General features: G+C 32.9%; 1 protein-coding gene across 1 annotated transcript; it reads right to left on the bottom strand.

The window, feature by feature from the left end:
• Nucleotides 1-224: 224 nt before the first annotated feature.
• LOC134530260 (ADP-ribosylation factor-like protein 6-interacting protein 1) lies at nucleotides 225-21,932 on the bottom strand. Its single transcript, XM_063364954.1, has 5 exons — nucleotides 21,729-21,932; nucleotides 15,817-15,950; nucleotides 13,521-13,758; nucleotides 9,677-9,761; nucleotides 225-1,522 (listed from the first exon to the last, which is right to left on the bottom strand). Exons 1-5 carry the CDS (start codon nucleotides 21,741-21,743, stop codon nucleotides 1,413-1,415), a joined length of 582 nt encoding a protein of 193 aa, XP_063221024.1. The 5' UTR covers nucleotides 21,744-21,932; the 3' UTR covers nucleotides 225-1,412.
• Between the last annotated feature and the right edge of the window lie 371 nt (nucleotides 21,933-22,303).

Genomic DNA, 22,303 nt, shown 5'->3' with positions numbered 1-22,303 from the left:
AAAACTGGCATTTACGCCCTTTGATTTTCTATAGTCAATCCTTACAGAATCACAAGTATTGAACAATCGAGGAATCAACTTTGACATCTCTACTTAGAAACAAACACTGGAATAAATGTATAGACCTACACGCCACAGAGTACATTTGTAATGCATCCCTTAATTATATTACTTACTGGTCTAAACAAACATGGCTTGGACAACTAACCAACCAGTACACCATATTTTATTGCATAATATTACAAATTTTATTCTTAACATGATTCAATACAAGCACAGTAATTATCTGAGTTGAAATTGAGGTAAGTGAATCTTTCGAAATAATTTTTAACATATATTAATAATATCTCTTCATTTCTAGTTTAAATCAAATTAGCATGAGAAAATTTAGCCTATTCATCAGCCAGATGATGTATAAAAAAAAGCTATCGTATTTACCCATGCCATAGTACATAATATGCAGCTGCTGTAAACACTAAATAGTTTTAATTATGTATATACTATTTCTAATAATATCAGTGTTTACTGACAAGCTAAAGTTTTGTTCGTAGAAAAGCTCTCTGTGTGTTTCTAAATTCACTCTAATCAAGACATCCGCCTAGCTGCAGAACAAGTGACCTACAACAGATGGCAGGCTGTTGGCAAGATTGTTCAAGGATGTGATGCTTAATGCTCAGGGCTTTAGAGCGAAGGCAGTGAGTGGGAGGCAAAATCCCCAAGGCTCAGTTAAATTTCAAAATTGTTTTTAATTCATATGTTTACCCTGATAGTAGGTAATTAAAAGTCTATTGCTAACAGAATTAATTGAGAATCTTTAAAGTAATGCAATACAGGGTTTGAAAATTCTATAGTACGTAAAAGAGCGGGGATCTCGACAAAATTATTTGCTCCCAGGCCTGTAGTTTCTCTCGGCAGCCATGACACTTGTTTTCACTAAGCTTGCACAGATGTGCAAAGCACGTACATTGCACTGTGTTATAAACAAAAAAGTTATAACATGCAGTAATAATATAACATTAAAGAAAGAATTTAAAACAATTTTAAACTAATGGTGAAAATTATTATGATGTAATAGATATGACAAATTAGTTATATAATATATTACCAGGTCTATAGTCACTTTTTTAAACATATTTCACATCAATAAAAAGTCCTTGTTTTACAATAAACACAAAATTATGTAAGTAATGGCACAATACACTATATCTACATTCTACACTTCTACACACATAAAACATGGCACAATCCACTAACACAGAAGCTATAGAAGTCTTCATAGAAGTATTCAGTCTATTTTCTTCCTTCATGCGAGTGCATGCAAAAACAAAGTTAAATAATTTTAAGAATTTTCTTTCTCGCATGGCAGTGACAAGTATTCCACAGGGCTGACAAAGTGAAGTCACGTAGAACACTCAGTTCTTCTTCATTTTTATAGAGCTGCTGAAGGTGGTCTTCACGTCAGAAGAGAGTTTGCAAAGGAAGCCAGAGTGCTTCAATCCTGGCAACATCAGTGCAGTTGTCACTGCAAAAAAGATAATGCATATTATGGTATTAAGATAGAACATATATAAAAAGATCTATGATGTGATTAGCTAACAAAAAAAATTAATGGACTTTTAAATGTATAATGGGAGGGGAAAGTAAAAAAAACTGACTAAAAAAAGTATTAAAATAAGACTAAAGTGGTGCAAAAATTTGATGTGGAAATATACATTGGTGCAAAACAACAGAATAGAAAAATTATGTTACTTCTTAAATTTGATACCAAAATAATTTTTTTTTTCTTCAGTAAAATTTAGATTCTATAGCTTAGGCTTTACTAGTTAAAGACTTTTTTATTTTGTAATAAAAATTTCTTTAAGTTTCAGAAAACATCCCAAACAATATTTTGAAAAAGTTATCTCTCCAACTACGCCTAAAAATTCAAATAATGCTTTTCTAGAAAACAAAGTTTTCCTCCACTTTAAAAAGACAACACTTTCAAGTGTCAAGTCTCACAGGTATGAATATAAAATATGCAGTAGTTTCTCTTGTAAACAAAGCCATCCTGCTTTTTCACTAAACAACCCAAGGCAAAAAATGTTTCTGTTAATACACACAGTACAAAAAGCAGATGTCAGTGCCATTCATATACATATATTAAAATATACATATATTAAAACACTATTTTTCAGGGTCCCTTACTATGCAAATTTAGAAATAACATTTACTGTAGTGGAAGCCTGTGATTTTGAGGTTTATGTAAATAGGCACGTAGCGTTAACATAGGTTGGAACGTAAATACGTTCCGTTCTTTCAGCGAGTCAATGCTCACGGAACACCATTTTAGGGAACACATTAATAATTACTAATCAATCTGCATCAACCAAACATTGTAGAATGTTAACTAGTGGAAATATGTTCAAATCCATATTAACCTTTATGTTTAGCGTTAAACTTTGTAATTTTGCAAAAGAGTGGAAAACAGCCCCAGTGATTTGCACTAATAATTCTAAATAGAAAATATAGCAAAATTGTGATTGAATGTAGATAGCAGAGTATACCTAATACCATCAATGGGTACCTTTTTCTTTCCCCAAATGCACTGTGTGATTTTTGTTCAAACCCTATCTTGTTTAAGAAAGCAAAACTGTGCAGTAAATAATATTTAACATGTAAAGTGGGTTTCCAATGAAATTTGGCAATATAAAATTCTTTACTTTCACTGTTCTACACAGGGGGAAAAAAATTGTGACTCATTTAAACTGGACAAAACATCAAGAAACAACAAATAAAATTAGTAACAGACATTACAAAAAGTGCTTGAAAAACTCTCACACAATCACACACTTTTCCACTCAAAACAAAATTACCCAAAAATAATCAATACCAATAACAGAGCTATAGCAAGTAGAGACAAGATTTTATAGTTTTATTATTAGGTGACTTTCTTTTTAAAATAGGAGATATCTGTGTTGTTTTCATTTTCATACAATGTCTTTATTTATAAAAAAAAAGTGTATTATTCAGCAAATACGAATCTAAAATATTCCTAATACTTTTTTCACCAAAATATTCACATTTTGGGTGACACAATGCACTTATTTAATAAAATCATTAGTAATAAGTATGTCTAGAACAAAACTACTCAGAGATATAAAAATAAATCTAAAAATGTTTGTGTGTTTGACAAATGTGCCACCATTACCTATCTATTATATAAACATGTAACTGAAAATGCCATGCAAGATCAAACAATGGAATATTCATTTTTTTCCAATCCACTTAGTTAATACATTTTGGAAAAAATTCATTATAAATAAATTACATGAAATGAATTTACCATAGTAAAATATGAAAATTTTTGTAATTTTAGTTAAGTGCTGTCAAACTGTTGATTGATTTCATGTTTTTAGTTCCATTTTGGTGCTTAGTAGTGTATTAACTTGCATTTCAGTGTTATATTTGTATTTACATGTTTTGCATTGTTATTTCGATTTTATCGCAATTTACCATGTAATCTTGACCCTACTAATAACTAATAAGCAATAAGCACTGACCACATATTAATACATAATCTGAAAAAAGCTTGATCAGAATAACCGACAAACCAATGCACAGAGCAGCTTGTTCTAGTTGTCATACGAAATGAGCATAAAAATTATGATCTCTTAATATTTGTATTGCAATAGAGTTATGTTAATTCGAACCCTGCTTGTTTTGGACATCCAGTTAATCCGGACATAAATTTTGTACTGTACAGTTAATAAAGGACGTAGAATGATAAGCATAGTGAATCAGCCCAAGAAAGATACCTGGGTCATCTTTTCAAGGTATGTTGGTTTTAATAATATATGTTGATCCTGCAGGAGGTACATAAAGGTTATACTCGGAAGAAATAACACCTCATAATCTTCATATTAAGCATTTGAAACAGGCATTTTTTCCCCGAAAATATTTTTTTATGATGTCTTCATAAAATGTCGAAACTTTAATGTCTTTTTCGATGTAGAATAAACTTTCAAATAACTTCATCAAAAATGTATGCCATATTAAAAAAATAAATAGAAACAGATTTTTTTACATAAAAATTTATTTATTTTAATGTTTATACATTTAAAACAACAGAAACAAAGCATAATTGATTATTTAGTAAGGTCAAATAACATAAATTATTCAAACCAATAATATAAAAACAATTTTTTTTAATTAAATCATTCAAGAATTAATTAAAATGTAAATTGAGATGTTGTTAATTTTACTTAAAATATATTTTTGCATTTAAAAAAAAAATACTTTGATCAATATATTGATTAAATCAGAATCAATTTTTATATAATAATACTTTAATGACTTCGTGACTAATCTTCGTTATCTTCATTAATAAGGTTTGCAATATTGTCTTTATTAAATAAAGTGTTGAGTATTAAAACTGGTCTCAGAATTTTAGACAAATATCGTCCTTGTGCTAAGTAGAAAAATATTACAGCGATGTGTGAATATCATAATCTTGATATTCCACTCCACTCAATTGTATTTGGTTTATATTCAATGAAACATCTGTATTTCTACCAATATGATGAGATTATACTTGAGACTTCAGTATATTAGTTTTGTCTCTAACAAACTTAAAAGTAATATTTTTTGATTCATCTATCATTTCTGCTGAAAATGATATTGTTTATATTGATAAGAACTAGTTAATCAAAGTTTCAAGTATTTTTTGGTAATTTCTGAAAAATCCATCAAATCACGAGATGAGATTGTCTCAAATGAAAGTTTTTTTTCGATGCCAACTATATTTATTTACTTCATCGGCTAGTGTATTGTCAGTATATTTTGAGATTTCATCATTTCAACAATTTCATCTGTATACTCTAAATTAGACGCAATTCTATAAAAACTACTGATTCTGGGAAGCATTTTATTGTCGAATTTCTGGTCTCGTAGATGATATTTTTGTTTCAGCATTCCATGTGTTGCTTCTACCGTCCAACGAATTTTAGTGACATATCTTGAAGCGTTAGATTCAGCAGTTGTTAACCAAATTTGCTTTCCTATTAATGATGGTATGAGTACTCGATAACCACATTTTTCTATGTGCTCTTGAACGTCACAAAATCCTCGATCAACAACGAAAACTTTACCCTTTTCCAATAATTTGCAAATGCCATCAGTATTATCGATAATTTCTTTCTTTATAGTAACAACTATGTATCCATTTGTTGTACAAATAGTAAATGGTATACATAATGGTACTTTCTTTTGTACAGAGAAAGACTTTCTTTGAAACTCGGTATTAGAGCTCTTTTGATGGAAAGCATATGTTCCACCACAAATCAGAACAAGCTTATCATTAATGTCATAGTACAAACATTTTACTAATGGTGATTAATTATTCTGGATGAGATCATCTCTGGATATAGATTGCAAACCGAAGTAACTAGGTAATACATCTTTTTCAAATGATTGTATCACTTGTTCACAACAATTTGAAACCAACTGCTCATCTTCTAATTGTAAAGTCGCTGATATCAATTTGTTTGAATTGCCAGTACAGAGTTTGAATAAAAATACAGCAAGAGCTTGAGTTACAGTACAAGAATCTGTATTTCTCATTATTGTTAATAAATCTCGCAATCCAATTAGTTTTCTTGTCTTAAGCCAGTAAATATATTAACTTGTTTATCAGGAATACAGAAATCATTCATCTTATCGACCAGTGTAGAGTCATATTCAGTAGCAAAGTTTTATATAATTTTAGTTAACTCTGATCTCAAAATACTCCAATTCTTTATACAAGCGCTTATTTATCAGACGATCTTCGCAGCATCATTTTCACCTGGAATGAAGATCCGTCGCTTAACTCGTCATTGGTCGCGCTATGAGCATTTTGCTCTCCCTCAGAAATATTGTTTTACTGTTATTGTTTTTATTGCTGCGTGGAGGTGTCCATTTTTTCTAGCTGAGTTTTGAACCTTCCTTATCAAGTCACGAGGTGGCTGACAGGATGTAACTGATACTTGGCCGTGATATAAGATACCGCTTACAGGCATGCACGCCGCATGAGCAGTTTGCTCACAGTGCGACCAGTTGTGTTGCTACATTTGTGACGACTGTTCGGTTTGCAAAGTATTGTGTTTAGTCGTGGAATATATTCTTGTGAGACTTATTTTGTTTAATATAAATCTAATGATTCGTGGTATTACTTATTGAAATGAATGGGGGGAAGAAAATTGTGGCTTTGGCTCTTCAACAAATCGCTGAATGTTCCAGAACAGGTAAGTTATGTTATAATTATCAATATTTTTATTGAAAATACAAACAAAAAAAACATATATTACCTAAAACATCAATTATAGTAAACATTATTATTATGTCACAAAATTGTTGATTTTCGTATAAAATAAGAAATTACTTTTGAATACGGAAGCTGAAAATATGAATTTGGATAGAAGTGAGACAAGATTTTATAATTTTGGAAAAGCACTTAGGAATTCCAGAGGAAGATATGTAATTGTAGTCTTTCCATAGTTTTATGTTTATATTTAAATTAGTGTGCCCTCAAAAGACTCAGTAGATTTAATAATTTTTGTGCTAGAAAATGATGAAGTTGTGAATAATGTGTGATTTTCTGTTGCTTCCAACATTACTGCATTTATTCTTGATGTATTCGTAGGCCAGACAAAGGAAACTCAGTATACAGCCAAATAGTTTATTGTGATGATGATTTATGTAAAAAAAAATTAAAAATTATGTCATGATAATATTAAATATTATTTAAACAAGTAGAGTTGTTCCATTTGCAATAAGTAAAAATATTTGGCCTTTTAAAAGTGGTTAAGCATGACTCTAATCGTAAAATTAAGTCTGTGAGCAAAATGCTCATGCGCGACCACTGGTGTAACATTTTATAATGCGACGAATGACGGGTTAATCATGGATTGTATTCAAGCATTTGGAGGAACTACTACTAATTTCTATTTGTAACAAAACTTACATCACAATATCTATGAGTTATAACAGTTCTTTTGATTTGAACTTTAATGCACTCCTCAGTATCATTGCATACAACATTCAAATTAAAACAATTGGTCATCATAGCTTGACTGAGACAAAGTCATCAATGATAAGCTTGATTCGGTTTTGTCTAATAACTCAAATTTATCATCTTCCAAAGATGTTTTCTGCTCCTCATATTCAAGTTTTATTTACTTATATTTTATTATACAGCAAAATGGATACACAATTTACTTATATTTTATTATACGGCAAAATGGATACACAATATCACAACTACAATTGCACGTTCAATGACCGTTGAAAACTCTTCAAAAACTTCATCTGATTCTATACGTTTTGGAATACCCTATATTTTATTTATTAATTTTTGCAAAAATGCAACACTTTGGATTATTACTTTTAAACATAGACATATTTTCATTCACTTGAAAAAATCGTTAAATAAAACTAATCAAAATATTACGAAAAAATACAAACAAAACCTAATTTTGATGTCAACAATTAATAATTACATATTAGGTTAGCTATCTAGCTGCTCGCTACCAACTAATTCAAAATATAAAGCAGCAGGTCTGATGGCTGTTCGTTGTATATACAGTGTTACCAACATTAAATAACTGCTATCTTATGGTTGCCAAACAAAATGCTCCAAATTGTAGTTTTATTATATGAAGAATTTTAATTGATTCTGATTTAATAAATACATTGAATAAAAATATTTATATTGGTGTTTTAAAATTAAAAAAGATACCTAAAGTAAAATTAATATTTCAATAAGAATTATATTTAATTCTTGAATTTTTTAATATTTGAATAAAAAGATGGTTTTCCAATTATTGTTTTAAATATTTCATGTTATTTGCACTTATCAATTAATCAATATGCTTTGTTTCCATTGTTTTAGATGTATAAACATTGAAATACACCCACCCCTAGAAGTAATGCCCTAATTCGTTCCAGGAAAACAAGAGCGCTAATCAAAACATTGCAAATCAAATACATTTTTCCAATACGTAAAAGTGTATGTTAGATTAATTTGTTTTCTAATCAGTTACGTGATAGCTGACTACCATTTTAAACATCAATTTACAGCACTAATAAATGTTTAAATATTTTTTAAGTACATCTAATAAAATGTTAAATAACATTTTGAGATTAAAGAACCCAAGAATTTTAAAAACTCACCACATTGTTTACATAATAGGGCTTGTGCATAATATTCCTAAGTAGGCGCTAACAACATTTCTGAGTTACAAAATACCTAATAAATTTATTTATATAGGAGTTATATTTAACTCTAAAAAGAAATAAAAAAGAATAAACTTAACATTTTCTATTATTATAAAGATTATTTAACCTAATAACATAAATGTATTTTTCTAAATGTGTGTCTGGAATGACTTGCCACTAGCGGATCCTAGTCGGCGTGAGGTAAACTAGCCCCGAAAGCTTCTTACTTCTCTCCAGAGCTGCTACTGACATGCAGGATGGCGTAATTTAAACATTGGCTGAACACTTGTCGTCGTCATCATCATCGTCGGAGATAAATACACAATGAAGGAAGTGAATAGCTATTATGGAAAGAGCAAAATAGTGTTTGTTTATTCGTCGTATTGTTAATCCCTTGCATCTTATTTAATCTTACACAAGTGCCATTGCTATTCTTCGCATAAGGAAATAAAAAATTCACATTAAAGAAAACAGTGCTACTTCCAATCTAACATTGTGCTACGTCAAATCATGCTGTTAATGTGCATTTTTCTTTAAAGCTGTGCTAATTGAACAGCATTATTTTGAGGTTAAATAGGTTTTTTTTTTTATATGGCTTACCTTTTCGATCAATCTATGGATTTTTTGAGAGGTTATTCTACTTCAAAAAAGACATTAAAAAATTTAGTTTCAAAACTGTATGAAAATGTAATCATACAGAAAAAAAATTTATTTCTTAAAAATTGCCTGTTTCAAATAGTTAATATGAAGATTACACACTGTTATTTCTTCCGAGTACCTATAGCCTTTATATACCTCTATAATGTGTCTAAATTTCATATGAATAGATTGAGCCATTTTTGAGGAAAAAATTACTTTCTGATTTTTTTTTTTTTTCGATTTATCCAAAAACTAAAATAGATGGAGATCTAAAACTTGCTGGATCAACATACTTGTCTTATTAGTAGGAATATACCCTGACAAGATGACAGATATCATTCTGGGGCCGATTCACTATGCTTATTTTCCTATGTCCTTTTGAATTTTAATAACAAATATATTTTCTTTGTTAGTCCTACGTCAGTTTGGAGGCTAAAAACTTAGGTCAATGTATACAGCAGTATTAAAACTTAAAAGATGTATTTAACGGGGGAAAACACAGATTTTTATATTTTTACGGACTTTCAGTATGCAATTAGGGCCTGGTCCTATCTAGTCTTAGTGCATCAACATTGTATGTCCATGTTTCATAATTTTAAGATAACACATGTTAGCAAACCACTTTGAGTAGTTGATGCAATATAACAAACAAATAAGTATTTCAATATCCTACACAAGCTAGAGATGACAGTACATCTTCACAAAATACAAAAAAATCTCAAAATTATGGTAACCAAAAAAGAAAGAAAGAAAATACAATGTCTGTGCACAAAGCCATCCGTAATTTAAAACATTTCTCCCTTACCTAACAAGTAACTTAGGAACATGTTGTTGACAGTGTAGCCGATGTAAGCCAGGCAAGCAAGGCCAATCACTTCGACCACGACGTACTGGAAAAAGAAATGTATCAGAGCTAGAGCACTGAACAATCAAAAGCTAAAAAAAACATTTTATATTTGAAATAATGGAAAATAATTTTGCTCAAACTGTGGTAGGAGCTTATATTTACAATGCTCCGACTTAATTTCTCTGAAACCGTTGTTGCCTCAGCGTGGCCACACAAACTCTTAAATGTAATTCCTGACTTTTCCAGGTTTTCACTGACCAGATTATAATTTTCCCTGACTAATTTTTCACTGTTATGCTACTTCATTTTTAAAAATGAATCAGCTTTCTTTTGATTATACTGCAAGTATTCAAAAGACAAATGAGTAAACAAAGATTAAACTTAATTTTATTTAAGATAGGGCACTATACCTAACTGTGATTACATGTATTTCTAGTTGTTTACTATCAATACAAAAACAGCAGAAGTAAAAACATCATTAGATTATGTAAGTAACCCAAATAAATTGTAGCAGACAATTAACAATTAAGTTACCAAAATAAAACACAGTAATTCTAAAGGAGAGCCACTTTTATGCAAAAATTATAATAAAAATTCCAAATGCTTCCTTTTTTATTTCCTGACATGTTTTCCAATTATTATCTAAGAGGGCATTGTGATGCTACAAGTAGTTTACCAGTAATTAACCATTTAAAGAGTGATGATAGATTAGCTTTATTTAAAACATTTAATAGTGTGGATGGTTGTTGTGTATGTTAGGTTACTTAAATTAGGTTCTTTTAATTTGTGTTAACAACTGTTGGTTAGAATCATTAAAAACACTATAAAATATTAAGGATGTCTGGTTAGTTTCAGTTAGCTACATTATATTGGTACTGTATTTCATAACCAATTGATCAAACAATATTTCAGGATTTTTAATGTTGCTAATCTAAATTAACTGATCATTTTTACAGTATCACAGTATTTGTAATATGTAAACTAACCTAACCTCTTGTATCACAACAACCTCTTAAAGAATGATTGTAAAACATGTCAAGAAGTAAAAAAAATGATATTTGTGGTTTTTAATTAATTTTCTTACAGAATAAAGGCTTGCATTTAGAATTACTTGAATAAGCCTCGCATCCCTGATATTTAGACCATAACCAAAAATATATGTTTAGAATAGCTTCACAACTAACTTAAACATAGACCTTACAACCATATTTCAACTTTCTATTAATTTTTAATTCCGGACTTGCATAATCATTAAAAATTATAAAATAATGTTACCGGTAAAAATAATATAGCATTCTAGGTACCGTTGTAGACGTCTACCAGTTTTTTTCTGCACTATATTTTAGCCGCAAGTATACTATTAAAAGTTTCAATACTTCATTAAAATTCTTTAATTAAACTGTTAATACACATCTCTAAGATATTAGGCAATAAATATTTTATTTATGGATTAACTGTTTACGTTGAAGAGAGGTAAAAAATTGTAATGATGAAAAATAATGAGTACTGTACCGACCGAAGATGTTTTGTTTACTGCAGTGAAGCGCTATTAAAATTTCGGCCACAATTTTATTTTTCCCCTCCAGTCTTGTATGTGCCGACTTTCTTACCATTTCCTCGTACATTTGAATCATTTTATGGGTTTTCAGCAGCAGTAGATAATCGCAACCGCAAACCTTCGGTAATCATTGCAATGTCTTTTTCAAAAATATATGCACTTTCAAACCACATGCAAGATGTCTGTTGTCATTAAACCAACAGCAGGTTAACCAACATCAGATCTTGAAGGAAATTTTGCTATGCAGCGTTGTCAAGTTCTAAATAAGCCGCACACCATGCTTTTAAATACACATTTTAAGAAAAATTCTGCATGGATTATTGGGCGAATATGGTAATACACTAGAGTCCCGTTATAGCGAGGTGTCACGGTTCCGGGTATGATCCTCGCTATAACCGAATTGGACAGATTTTGGCCCCCAAAAAATAAAAATTTACCGAAAATAGCATAATAATTGTGTTTAAACCTGTATAATTGGAAAATAACAGTTTATATTAACAAAATCTTAATTTCTGTGAGCAGATGTGTGAATTCTCTTTAAAACAATACCCCACAAGTACGGATGCGATCACCGATTGCGTCAAAATAACCAGAATACCCTACCACGCCACGTAAGTATAGCATCTCAGCCTGCAATCGATTACTCGACTTGGCCCACGGCCGACGCAGCATTGTGCTGCTATCTATTGTCGACGCGGGCTGTCTGCTGGCGACCATGTTGGTTCAGGATGTAGCAAACAGGCGGCGCTAGTGTAGCGCGACGATTTAATTCCTTACAAAAAAGCAGGAGTGTGGCAGCGCACGTACGCCTCAAACAAAATAGTCGCTGGAAAACTATACTTTTTTTCATTTAAAGAACCCTGTAAACTTTTTTTGAAAATAAATTTGGGATTAAACTCAAACCATCACCACCCTCTTCCCGGACAGATACCCCAACAACTGACCGAAACAAAAGTAACAATAAAACTGCCCTAGCGATTCGGAAATAAATACGGTAGTGCCTACTATTTGTCAGATAGTAAAATAAATAACGTGACGTGTTTGTAAACGTGTCACGACTGAAATAATTCCAAACAAGTTTATAAATATTTGTGTATTATTAACACGATCAATTAGCAACAAGTATAAAGACGGCTCTAACTTTTTTGGCCTAACATAGTTATAAACAATGTTATTATTCGTTAACGAAAATGTCCCAACAAATTAATTAGTTTATATATTAAAAAAAGGGCACATTGTTATGTTTAATGGTAGGAATAAATAGATTTGTCTATTTTCTAAATAATAAGAAATGCGTACAAGTATACGTATATTCAAGGGCTTGGTTTATTCGAGTCGAGCAGCTGTCAACGGCAAGATGTCTAGTGGAGAACGAGAGGGGTGGAGATAAGGCAGACAAATAACCAAAGCGCGCTTCACGCGATCACGCTGTAAATTCCTCAAAAAGACCTCGTTATAGCCGTGTTCTCGCTATTACCGTGCTCGCTATAACGGGATTCTCCTGTATGTAGACACAATTTTGAAAATGATACAGCTAACTCACTTTTTTATAGCAAATGGCCACTGAGAAAACTATTTCAATGCTGAAACAAGCTTATCTCACAAAATTCCCTGACCCATAAAAAAATCCAGACTTTTCCAGGTGTTCTCCGAAGTGTTTCGAATTCTCTGAATTTTCCCAATTTTTCTGTGGCCACCCTGCGTGAGTAATGCGTGCTCTCCTGAGAAATATTTTTGAGTATAGTATGCGAAATGTAATTTTTTTGCCAAAGCTTAATAACTACAGTTGAAACAAGTTATCATAGTATACATTATTACATATGTACTTAAATTTTTTAAATTTGTAATACAAGTACGTAAACAGTTCCTCATGTTTGTTTTACATTCTCTCATGTAAACTTAAATCTCCACTTAAAAAAAATAATAATAATAATTACGCTGATTTTTATCATCATCAGACTACATTACTATTTTTGAAAAACCTAACCAATAATACAAAATAATATTTGCAGAGAATTACGAATACATATTGCTTTACCCGAATAGAAAATGTCACATTTAAACTTATATATCAGTAAACCTGAAATTTTTTTTTCATGGATGGTATCCCAGAATCATTCCCGGCAAGTATTGGGATGATAAATAATTCTTGTCCAATTTCAGTGGTTTACTGTGTGCATCCCTCATGACAAGGCGTAGAGCCCCAAGAGTTGCAGCACGCCGCGAGGGGCGCGGGACCCTCACCAGGTGGGGCCAAGCGGCCTTGATGGACTGCCGAGACTTCCAGCACGACAGCACCTGGTGCTCCGTCCTCGCCAGAGCCCGGCAGACGTCCTCCAGCTGGCGCTCCTTCGCCCCGCTCCAGCTGTCCCGGGCGCAGATGCTGGTGCGGGCGATGGGACCCAGGTAGTCCACCGCGGTGACCACGAGGCAGGCCACCGCCACCGTGCTCAGCACGGACATGTCCAGGTACCACAGGAACCTGCGTGCCGCCACCACACACAACACACACGCTAGGGACGGCTCAGGTAGTGAGTGACTCCCGACTTCGCAGCTTGTCGACAATCCAACCTTGTCTCTTACCAAGAAACTCTTCTGCACATGTGATCCCACATATAATGAGCAAATACCTGCAAAATTTGCGTTATTATTACGAAAGAGGCTAGAATACTCACTATGATACACTTGAACTGATTCTCATTGGACATTAGGTAGTTTTAACACTCAACGATGGACAAAACACCAATAACAACATTACAAAATTCAAAAAAATACAATCACGTGCGATTCGACCAGGAGGTAGAATGTGGCAGCAGCCAATGGACAATAGACACTGACTTATTTGTGCTCAAGTGTATGGAGTTCATCCTGAAACCAGAAAGCAGGTCTTTCATGAGGCGTTCACTTCTGTAAAACACTAACTTTTAAGTAAAAATTAAATAACGTTATCTAATGGCGATTTATGTACTAACATATCTTAACTGCACACCAGTGTCAGTAAATATACACTAAAATACTACAAGTACAAATCTAATTAAAGACAATTGCCAAAGATGGCAAATTAATGGACAAACTGATGCATAACCCATAGGATTTCGCTGCAGTTATCTTACTTGATATTCTAACCTTCGGCATCACAATTATTTCCTTGATTCAATAAAAGATATATATTTTACACTTATGTATTTTTTTTTTAAATACCATAATAAAGTATACTTGAAACATAAGTAGAGTAAAGGTATTTTAATAACTTTACTAATACCTTTATCGGGACCACTGCTGTGCCAGATTAACAATTTTGCTGGATTATCTAACATGAATACATGAAAAATTAACACACAGTTGGTACAATGATAGTTAAAACAAATTTTAACAAGTTCCTCTATGGTGGTCAAGGTCTACAAATGCCCAAATCTGACCAGAGAAGTCTGAACCAGAGTGGCTTGATCAGTGCAAGATTAATGAATGTGCCAGACCAAAGACCACCGGATTAATGAGCATCAACAGTACCATAAAGAGTAGTGTTGGGTCAGATCCCAATTTTCTCAAATTCAAATCTCGAATTAGAATCCCAAAGAGTACCTCAAATATACTCTAGAATCAGAATCTAGGTGTCAAGTGTCAAAAAAAAAGTAATGTAGGATAAATGAAAAATATTAACAATGGTGTTCAAACATTTTACCCTTTAAATGGTTGTTTCACAAACTAAGTTTCCAGATCAATACAAATTGAATTTTTAATTATATAATTACATGTTAAATATACATTATCTTGGGGAATGTTACCAGGATAGATAATAATAAGAAAAGACTTAGTAAACTTCAGAGGTTACCAGTGTTGAAATTTTTTATTTTAATTTATTTCCTCTAATATTTTTCTTTAAATCTTTTTCCTCAAATATTGAATCCTTAATATACTAAGGATTTGATGGTATTTGAAGATTTGAGGAGTTCATTGGCCCATCCCTAATAAAGAGCTATGATTTCTCTTTAGAAGTAATACTTTCTATCGTAATTTATATTCTAATGGGAGTCAAAAATGTACCAGACCGGCTGCAAAAAGGACTGAAATATTCCCAGACATTTCATAACTTTTTTTACTTGTGTAACGTATGAGTCAAGGGTAGAGAAAGTAACCAACTATCCGCCTTGGGGAACAACAACATACCTATCTAGCTGCAACAAACTTCAGGGATCATGCCTCTCCAGACAGCATCTGGATTCCAGATGCTGCCAGAACACTCTTCCAGGTGGGAATCTCAAGGTTCACACATTGTGGGAACATACTGTTCGCCCCACAAACCTAGCGGCTGTAACGGTGATTCTCCACAGTTGTGGTTCCCAGAGAAAAGGGGCGAAAGCAGTCCCCACTACCCCAAAAGAAGGTGAGCCCATCAAAATGGCACTGCTCAGACAACTATGTCTTGTTGATTTTGCTGTACTATTACCTTCTCTATAAAACATTGCAGAACACTTTTAGTTTCAATTCTCCCCAGAGGCTTACAATCTGGCAACAGGGCGTGCCACACAATTTGACTCACGTGAACAGGGTGGTGCTGATGCCAATGAGAAGCCATGGGTACCAGTGCTTCTCCCAGGCGAGCACGGAGTTCAAGGCAAGCACCTCTTCACGCCAGCACTCCAGCTCACGCTTTAGTTCTTTCACTCGCTTCTCCTGGAACATCGCCCACGCAGCTCTCACACACAAGAGTACATACTAGATACTAACACTACACTTACAAGGAGGTCTGTCTTTCATCTTTAAATCTTTCAGGGGAAAATCATTGTGAATAGCTTTCTTGAGTAATTACAAAGGATTTCTAAGTGAGTAAGAAAAATTACAGGTTTTTCAATTCCTTCTGTATTCATAAATAACCTAAAGTAAATGTGGCAAATGAATACAATTTATATTAGCTATAAGTACATTGTTTTTTGTTCTAGGAATGTACACAAAAAAATTCATCGACCAACAACAACGAGCAAGACAAAGAAGGAAACATCAACGGTTGCACAATAACAAGATACAAATGAAAGCGAAAAAATACTTTATACTGCAGATGAGCACTATGGTTTGGTACATCCAAAGGAAGATCAACCAGAGATTACGATTACAGCATCAGAGCTTGAGGAAAAGAAAAGAAATTTCATTGCTAGTCTCGTGCAGACCGAAGAAGAGCGAAATGAGCTACAGAGAACGACTTTGTTGCAATACAGATGTCACTTGTGGAATACAGAGAGGAGGAAGTAACTAACTGCTTCCCATTTCGGCAGGGTTTGTAAAATGAGGGTTACAACATCTTGTAGAAACTTAGTTCATTGAATATTGTATGGAAACTTCAGCACGAAAGGTACACAGTATGGTATTGCCAACGAACCTGTAGCCAAGTGTAAAAAGGCCGAAGATCATGGAATAGTGGCAAAAGAATGTGGCTTATTCATAGATTCTGAATATCCTTTTCTTGGTGGAACTCCAGGTACATTTAAAGTATGCAATTATATATATTTTTTAAATTTTGATAATGTAATTTCGGTTTTACAATTAACTCATACAGAAGTCATGTAAAATTCTGTTGTTGATGGTTTGGTGCGTGACGATGCCATTATGGAAATTAAGTGCCCTCTTTCAGCAGATAAGTACCTAAGTCCGAAAGAAGCTATCGATAATGGACAGGTTATCATATTCAGCTATATATGTGTTCCTTTTAGCTCTTTAGTATTGCTAAATACAATGACCACTTATTGAATATGAACTTTTAGATTCATTTTGTACAATATTTGTGGCATAAAACATATCAGACGTGATTTTAAACTATTTTTATCAAGTGCTTGGGCAGATGCACATAACGGGAAGAAAATATTGTTACTTTATGTTTTAAACTTCCACTGGATGACATGAAATTATCGAAAAAGACGACGCTTTCTGGTGCGAAAAAATGGAAGCATATTTGTGCAGGTATTTTTCTTATTATTTTATATACAATTATTGAGTAGAGCAGTAAAATGTGTAGTTCATATGAAGTCTACATTTATATTCTATGGTTCTTCTTTTTTGTAACACATCTTTCACAGTAAGATTTTTATACCACTGATATCCATTTACAACATATACATTGCATTACTGGTAGTTTTTTCGTAAGCTATTTTGGCACACACACACACACACACACATTTACGACTCAAATATGTCGTCTTATCAATAGCTTAACATATACAGAGAACTTGCAGTGTTAAAATAAAAAAATAATTAAAGTTTATGTTACACACATACAACTTACCTAAGCGAATTTATAATTATGTTTGTTTCAGATTCGACAAGGAATGTCTGCTGCAGGAAATAGTAAACCCTCAGTTTTCAAAAAGATTTGCCAAGATGGATATTAAGGATCCCTTGTGCATAATAACAGCCCAACAAGAAACCCAGAGGGCCAAAGAAGAGAGACTTGTGAGGAGCTGTAAATGAATATAGAGTGAACCACAGCTTAATACTTGTATTTTGCACCACTTTAATGTAATTAATATATTTTCTAAAATAAATTTAATTTTCAAAACACACAAAATGTTTAAAAAAAATTCTTGTGCATCCCAATTTTTAAAATTGAGCATAAAAATTAAAAAAAAAAAAAAAAAAAGTGAAAACAGTATTCCAGATTCATACAAATTCGCTGATATTAGGAATGTTGAGGTTGTGTTCCAAGCAACTATTTTGCTTACGAAAATTAACTCTCAAGTGATATGTAAAATTTGATGTTTTCAATTGCAAAAGTAACAGTTTAAAAGGACGGAAGTGTGTTTTTATTTCTGGAATTTGAGTTCTCTTGAGTTTAATGATTTTTTCCTGAAAGGCTTTCTTACTAACGTATTGAAAGAGGAATTTAGAGAAAAAAAGCTGTTTTGATTACTTTTATTGTATAACTTATTCGTAATGTTCAATAACAGCAGGAGCCGCGGAGATCAACTGGCAAAGACCCTAGCCTTCCACCACGGCGATTCAGGTTCGAACCCCGGTGTGTTCCATCCCCAGACCTTTGCATGTGGGAATCGTGCCAGATGATGGCGTTAGTCCGCGGGTTTTCTCGCCCTGCATCATAACACGCTTTGATAAAAGTATCCTCAAAAAGCAATGTTTTAAATATAATTATGCAACGAAAAAATTAAGAAAAGGAAACAAAAGCTATTTGTGCTACTGTCAACGAACCAAGAGGCCATTGCCGATAATCCGTCTCGGTTTCAGGAAACGTGAGTCGCCACTTTCTTATCGCTCACATTTCTGCTCTGCATTCAATCAAGGTGTTGGGGATAGAAGCAACATATCTCCACAAATAGATGTCCTGTTTTCATGAGAGAAAATATTTAAATTATTTAATTTTGTTTATTAGTTTTACAGGTTGATTATTATTCAAGTAATGTTCAAGTTGCAAATTACTATAAAACATGGTAAGGTGCGAGTCTAAGACATAGCTTTTTGTGGTATTTATGCTGCATTCGTTCACTGCAATCAAGAAAAAATTGTTAAAAATGGGTTTTTATTCCAAATTTTTTTATTCAGAAATTTAAATATTTTTAAAAATATAAAAAGTCTCAGACAATTATACGACATTATATTACTTACTTCCAAAATGTTTAAGTATAGCTTTAACTTCATTCGTTTTCCCAAAAAAGATAAACAGCGGTACACATGTTTCCCACTATTTAGCCCACCGTACCCAGCAGCCTTAAACTTAATCACAATAGTTACTTCAAAAACAGTTTTTCACAAGTTCATCATTGAAATGCACTTGGTTTTGCAAACTGTAATTTCATCAATAATGTGGGGTGATAAAGTTTTAAAAAAAGCAATATCAAAGCAATATTAAATAGGACTGTAATATTTTGTGAACTGAAAAAGAATATTCACTCAAAATTTACTACTTTTTAAAGTTTGATTTATTTTCATTATCCAATTAGCCTTTACTTTATAACCAAAATGGTAAGATGTAATTATTTCAAGTGTTTTTTTTTTAATCTTGCATATAAAAAAAGTAGTTTATTACAGACACGTTTCCGTTTCATCTGTTACATCTGTGCAACTAAAGCAGTCTGGTAATATCTATCTAACCAACCTTAGTTTCCTCAGTTATCTTTTCCACTGACTGAATCAACTGTTCATCAAAATGTGAATGAAAGAATTCAAAACTCAATATGCTATGTAGTTGTAGTTAATTCCTGCTTATATAGTTGTGAATAAGCCTAACATAAGCACCAGTTGCTAAGCTTGAACACTGTACATTATTAATAATTTCAGTGCATAAAGCTTGAACTAAACTTATAAAAGCACAAACAGGAGTAAAATAGACAGCACCTGCAACATAGGCAAATAGCACATAGGGCCTACACGTTAGTTGACCAACTTTTAACTCTTCTCTGTGGACTGTGTTCTCATAGACGTGCGCGTGCAACAATAGCCTCAAAGATTTTCCTCTGCCCAGCTCCATATTACGTCTGCATGTGATCCGTGCGTTCAAAAACCAAACTGAACTGGCAAATGTATCTTCTTTTATGAAAACTGCCAATTATTTCATTAAAAAACCTTTTTTTTTGTTTCAGTCTTTGTGCATTTCAAATACAAAGGGAAAAAAAAGTTAAACACCCCTTCTTGACCAATTGCTGTACCTGTTCCCCAACCCTAGGTTGTTTTGCAGAGAACCCCTCTGCCTCACTTCCAGTCCTTCCAACAATAAACTTTCTTCACTACCTTTGTTTGCATGTATCTCCATATATGTACCATTTGTAATTGACCAACGCTCCGACTTGTCCAGATCACCTAGCAGAAGTCCTGCTTCCCTCAGTGTTTACTACACTACGTAGTCATCTGAAAACATCCTCATCCTACTTCTTATTCCCTCGCCTGTGTAACAGTGAACAGCAGTGGCACCCAAAACACACCCATGTGATACCCCTGACATAACTTCTCACTGTCTCCTATCACTCTGAAAGTTTTTCGCCCATCGATCCCCGAGAAAGATCACACCTACTGCAGTACCCTACTGTCCCTGCACAACAATAGCCCTTCTCCAATAGCCTCCTGTGTGGTATCTTATCAAAGTCCTTTTAAAGCCTACAAAACTGGCATCCAACTTTTTTTTCCCATGCACCACTGCTAACAACTATTCCAGAATACTAGCCATCTGTCTCTAATAAGAGAACCTCCTCCTTGTTACAGTACCTGTTATCCATCTACCCCAATATATTTATTTGACCCTTCATATATCTAGCTATCATCTCTCTGTATCTAACCCACACTAGCTATCATGCTAACTGGTCTTATCTAAAGCAGGAATTTCCTTGTCCACATCTCTGCAAATCAGCCCCACTCTGCATTGGTAACTTTACTGCACTCCATCGTTTGCTAACTAGTTGCCAATAAGAGCCATCCAGTCATTTGCATTGCCATCATCTCTGTTTTTTGTGCCCATATCTTGATCAGTCCATCTGTGCACCACTGTTTCTCATGGCAATTATTGTACATTCAAAACTATCTGTGGTAATTGTTCCTTATTGCATATGCGGTTGTATTTTAATGTAAAATATTAAAATAAAGAATAGAATTGGATGTATTTGTGACACACAGCTGTAAAATTATAAAAACATTTTTGGGTAACTGTTCCGTATCCCTTGATACTGATATGATCCTGTAGGATTAATCCTGTGGTACTTGATGCTTGCTGTTTTAATTTAGTACGTCCTGGACATAACAAAAATATTGCAATACAAATGAAGTTAGGAAGTAAAAAATTAATTTTCAGATTTTTATTTGATCTGATAATACGATCATAATTCATTATTACATCACAATTTTTTGTTGTATCAAGGATCTTTCAATATACTAAATTAACACAGCAAGCAAGTTACACCACAGGATCAATGTATTCAGGATCATGCCATTAGAATCAAGGGATATATTTGGATACACGATACAAAACTTTTACCCATATCTGATTTTGAAAACATGTATTAGACTTTGAGGAACATTGTTCCTGGGATTAATTGTTCTGTGTAAAAATTAGAATAAAGCAAGTATCTATCCACGTGTATTTTCAAATGTCAGTGTACTACATTATCATTCAATGTTTTTTTAAAAGTACGAGTAGTGTTTTACAGTATTTCCATTGAAATTTGCATATTCATTGGTTATTTTCACTAAAAAATAATACATCCTAATTTTTATAATACAGCTTCCCACATTTCTTGAAATCAAGACTAAATTAAAATTAACATTATTTCGAAGCAGCTAGTTACGAGGCGGTGACACATCGTCAGTCAAAAGTTGTAGTTTGTCTGGCCAACAGATGAGTGACAGAAAAATGAGATGGGGAATCGTATTCCGGCCTACTTAAATAATTACGGAGAGGGTGACTGAAGTACATGCATGGGCAAAACCTTGAGAAACCTCGAAAAATAACGTTAGAAAACTTACTTGCTCAGCTGTCATTTTATCTACCAGTTATTCGACAACTTATTTATTTAAAAAATAAAGTAGCATAGATATAAATAAATACTTTTAGTAGTTACTGTGAGTTCATTATCCTTTATTTAAAAGCAAATTGACGCGCTACATTTCTCTTTAACTAATGTCAATAAATTGTATTTCATCCGATTCCATAGACACTTAAGATTAAGTGAAGAGTATCTAGTTTGTGTAAAGGGAGAATTTCATGATACCACAATAAAGATTTTTATAATTACTTATAATTTAGATTATTATATTAAGAAAAAGAGGCAATAATAAAAATTCGCAACTTCCAGTAATTATTTCTAGTAATTACGCCAGTCAACCTTCCACCTCTGATCACACAGCTCATTATGTTTTCGTCGTATAGGGCCATGTGACATGCCGAATGTGGCGAGAGTACAGGTTAGGACAATGAGCCAAGTGCACCGAACGACCAAAGTATCGACTGTCATTCGCGCGAGGGTTAACCTAAGGGTTGAATGGTTTATTCAAAATAGAGGGACCGTATTTTTAAAACTAAGTAACAAAATTAACCAAAA

This window comes from Bacillus rossius, chromosome 3 (assembly GCF_032445375.1).
Source record: "Bacillus rossius redtenbacheri isolate Brsri chromosome 3, Brsri_v3, whole genome shotgun sequence".
Classification (NCBI taxonomy): Eukaryota; Metazoa; Arthropoda; class Insecta; order Phasmatodea; family Bacillidae; genus Bacillus; species Bacillus rossius.
Note: the sequence above shows the minus strand (reverse complement) of the source record. Positions and strands in the feature narration are given on the sequence as shown.

What these genes read in the sequence shown, in the direction of transcription:
- LOC134530260 (XM_063364954.1), bottom strand. An exon ending in AGGCCGCTTGGCCCCACCTG is followed by an intron (nt 9,762 to 13,520) that starts GTGAGGGTCCCG and finishes TTCTTTTTCCAG; the next exon opens with TACGTCGTGGTCGAAGTGAT. An exon ending in GTTCCTAAGTTACTTGTTAG is followed by an intron (nt 1,523 to 9,676) that starts GTAAGGGAGAAA and finishes TCTTTTTTGCAG; the next exon opens with TGACAACTGCACTGATGTTG.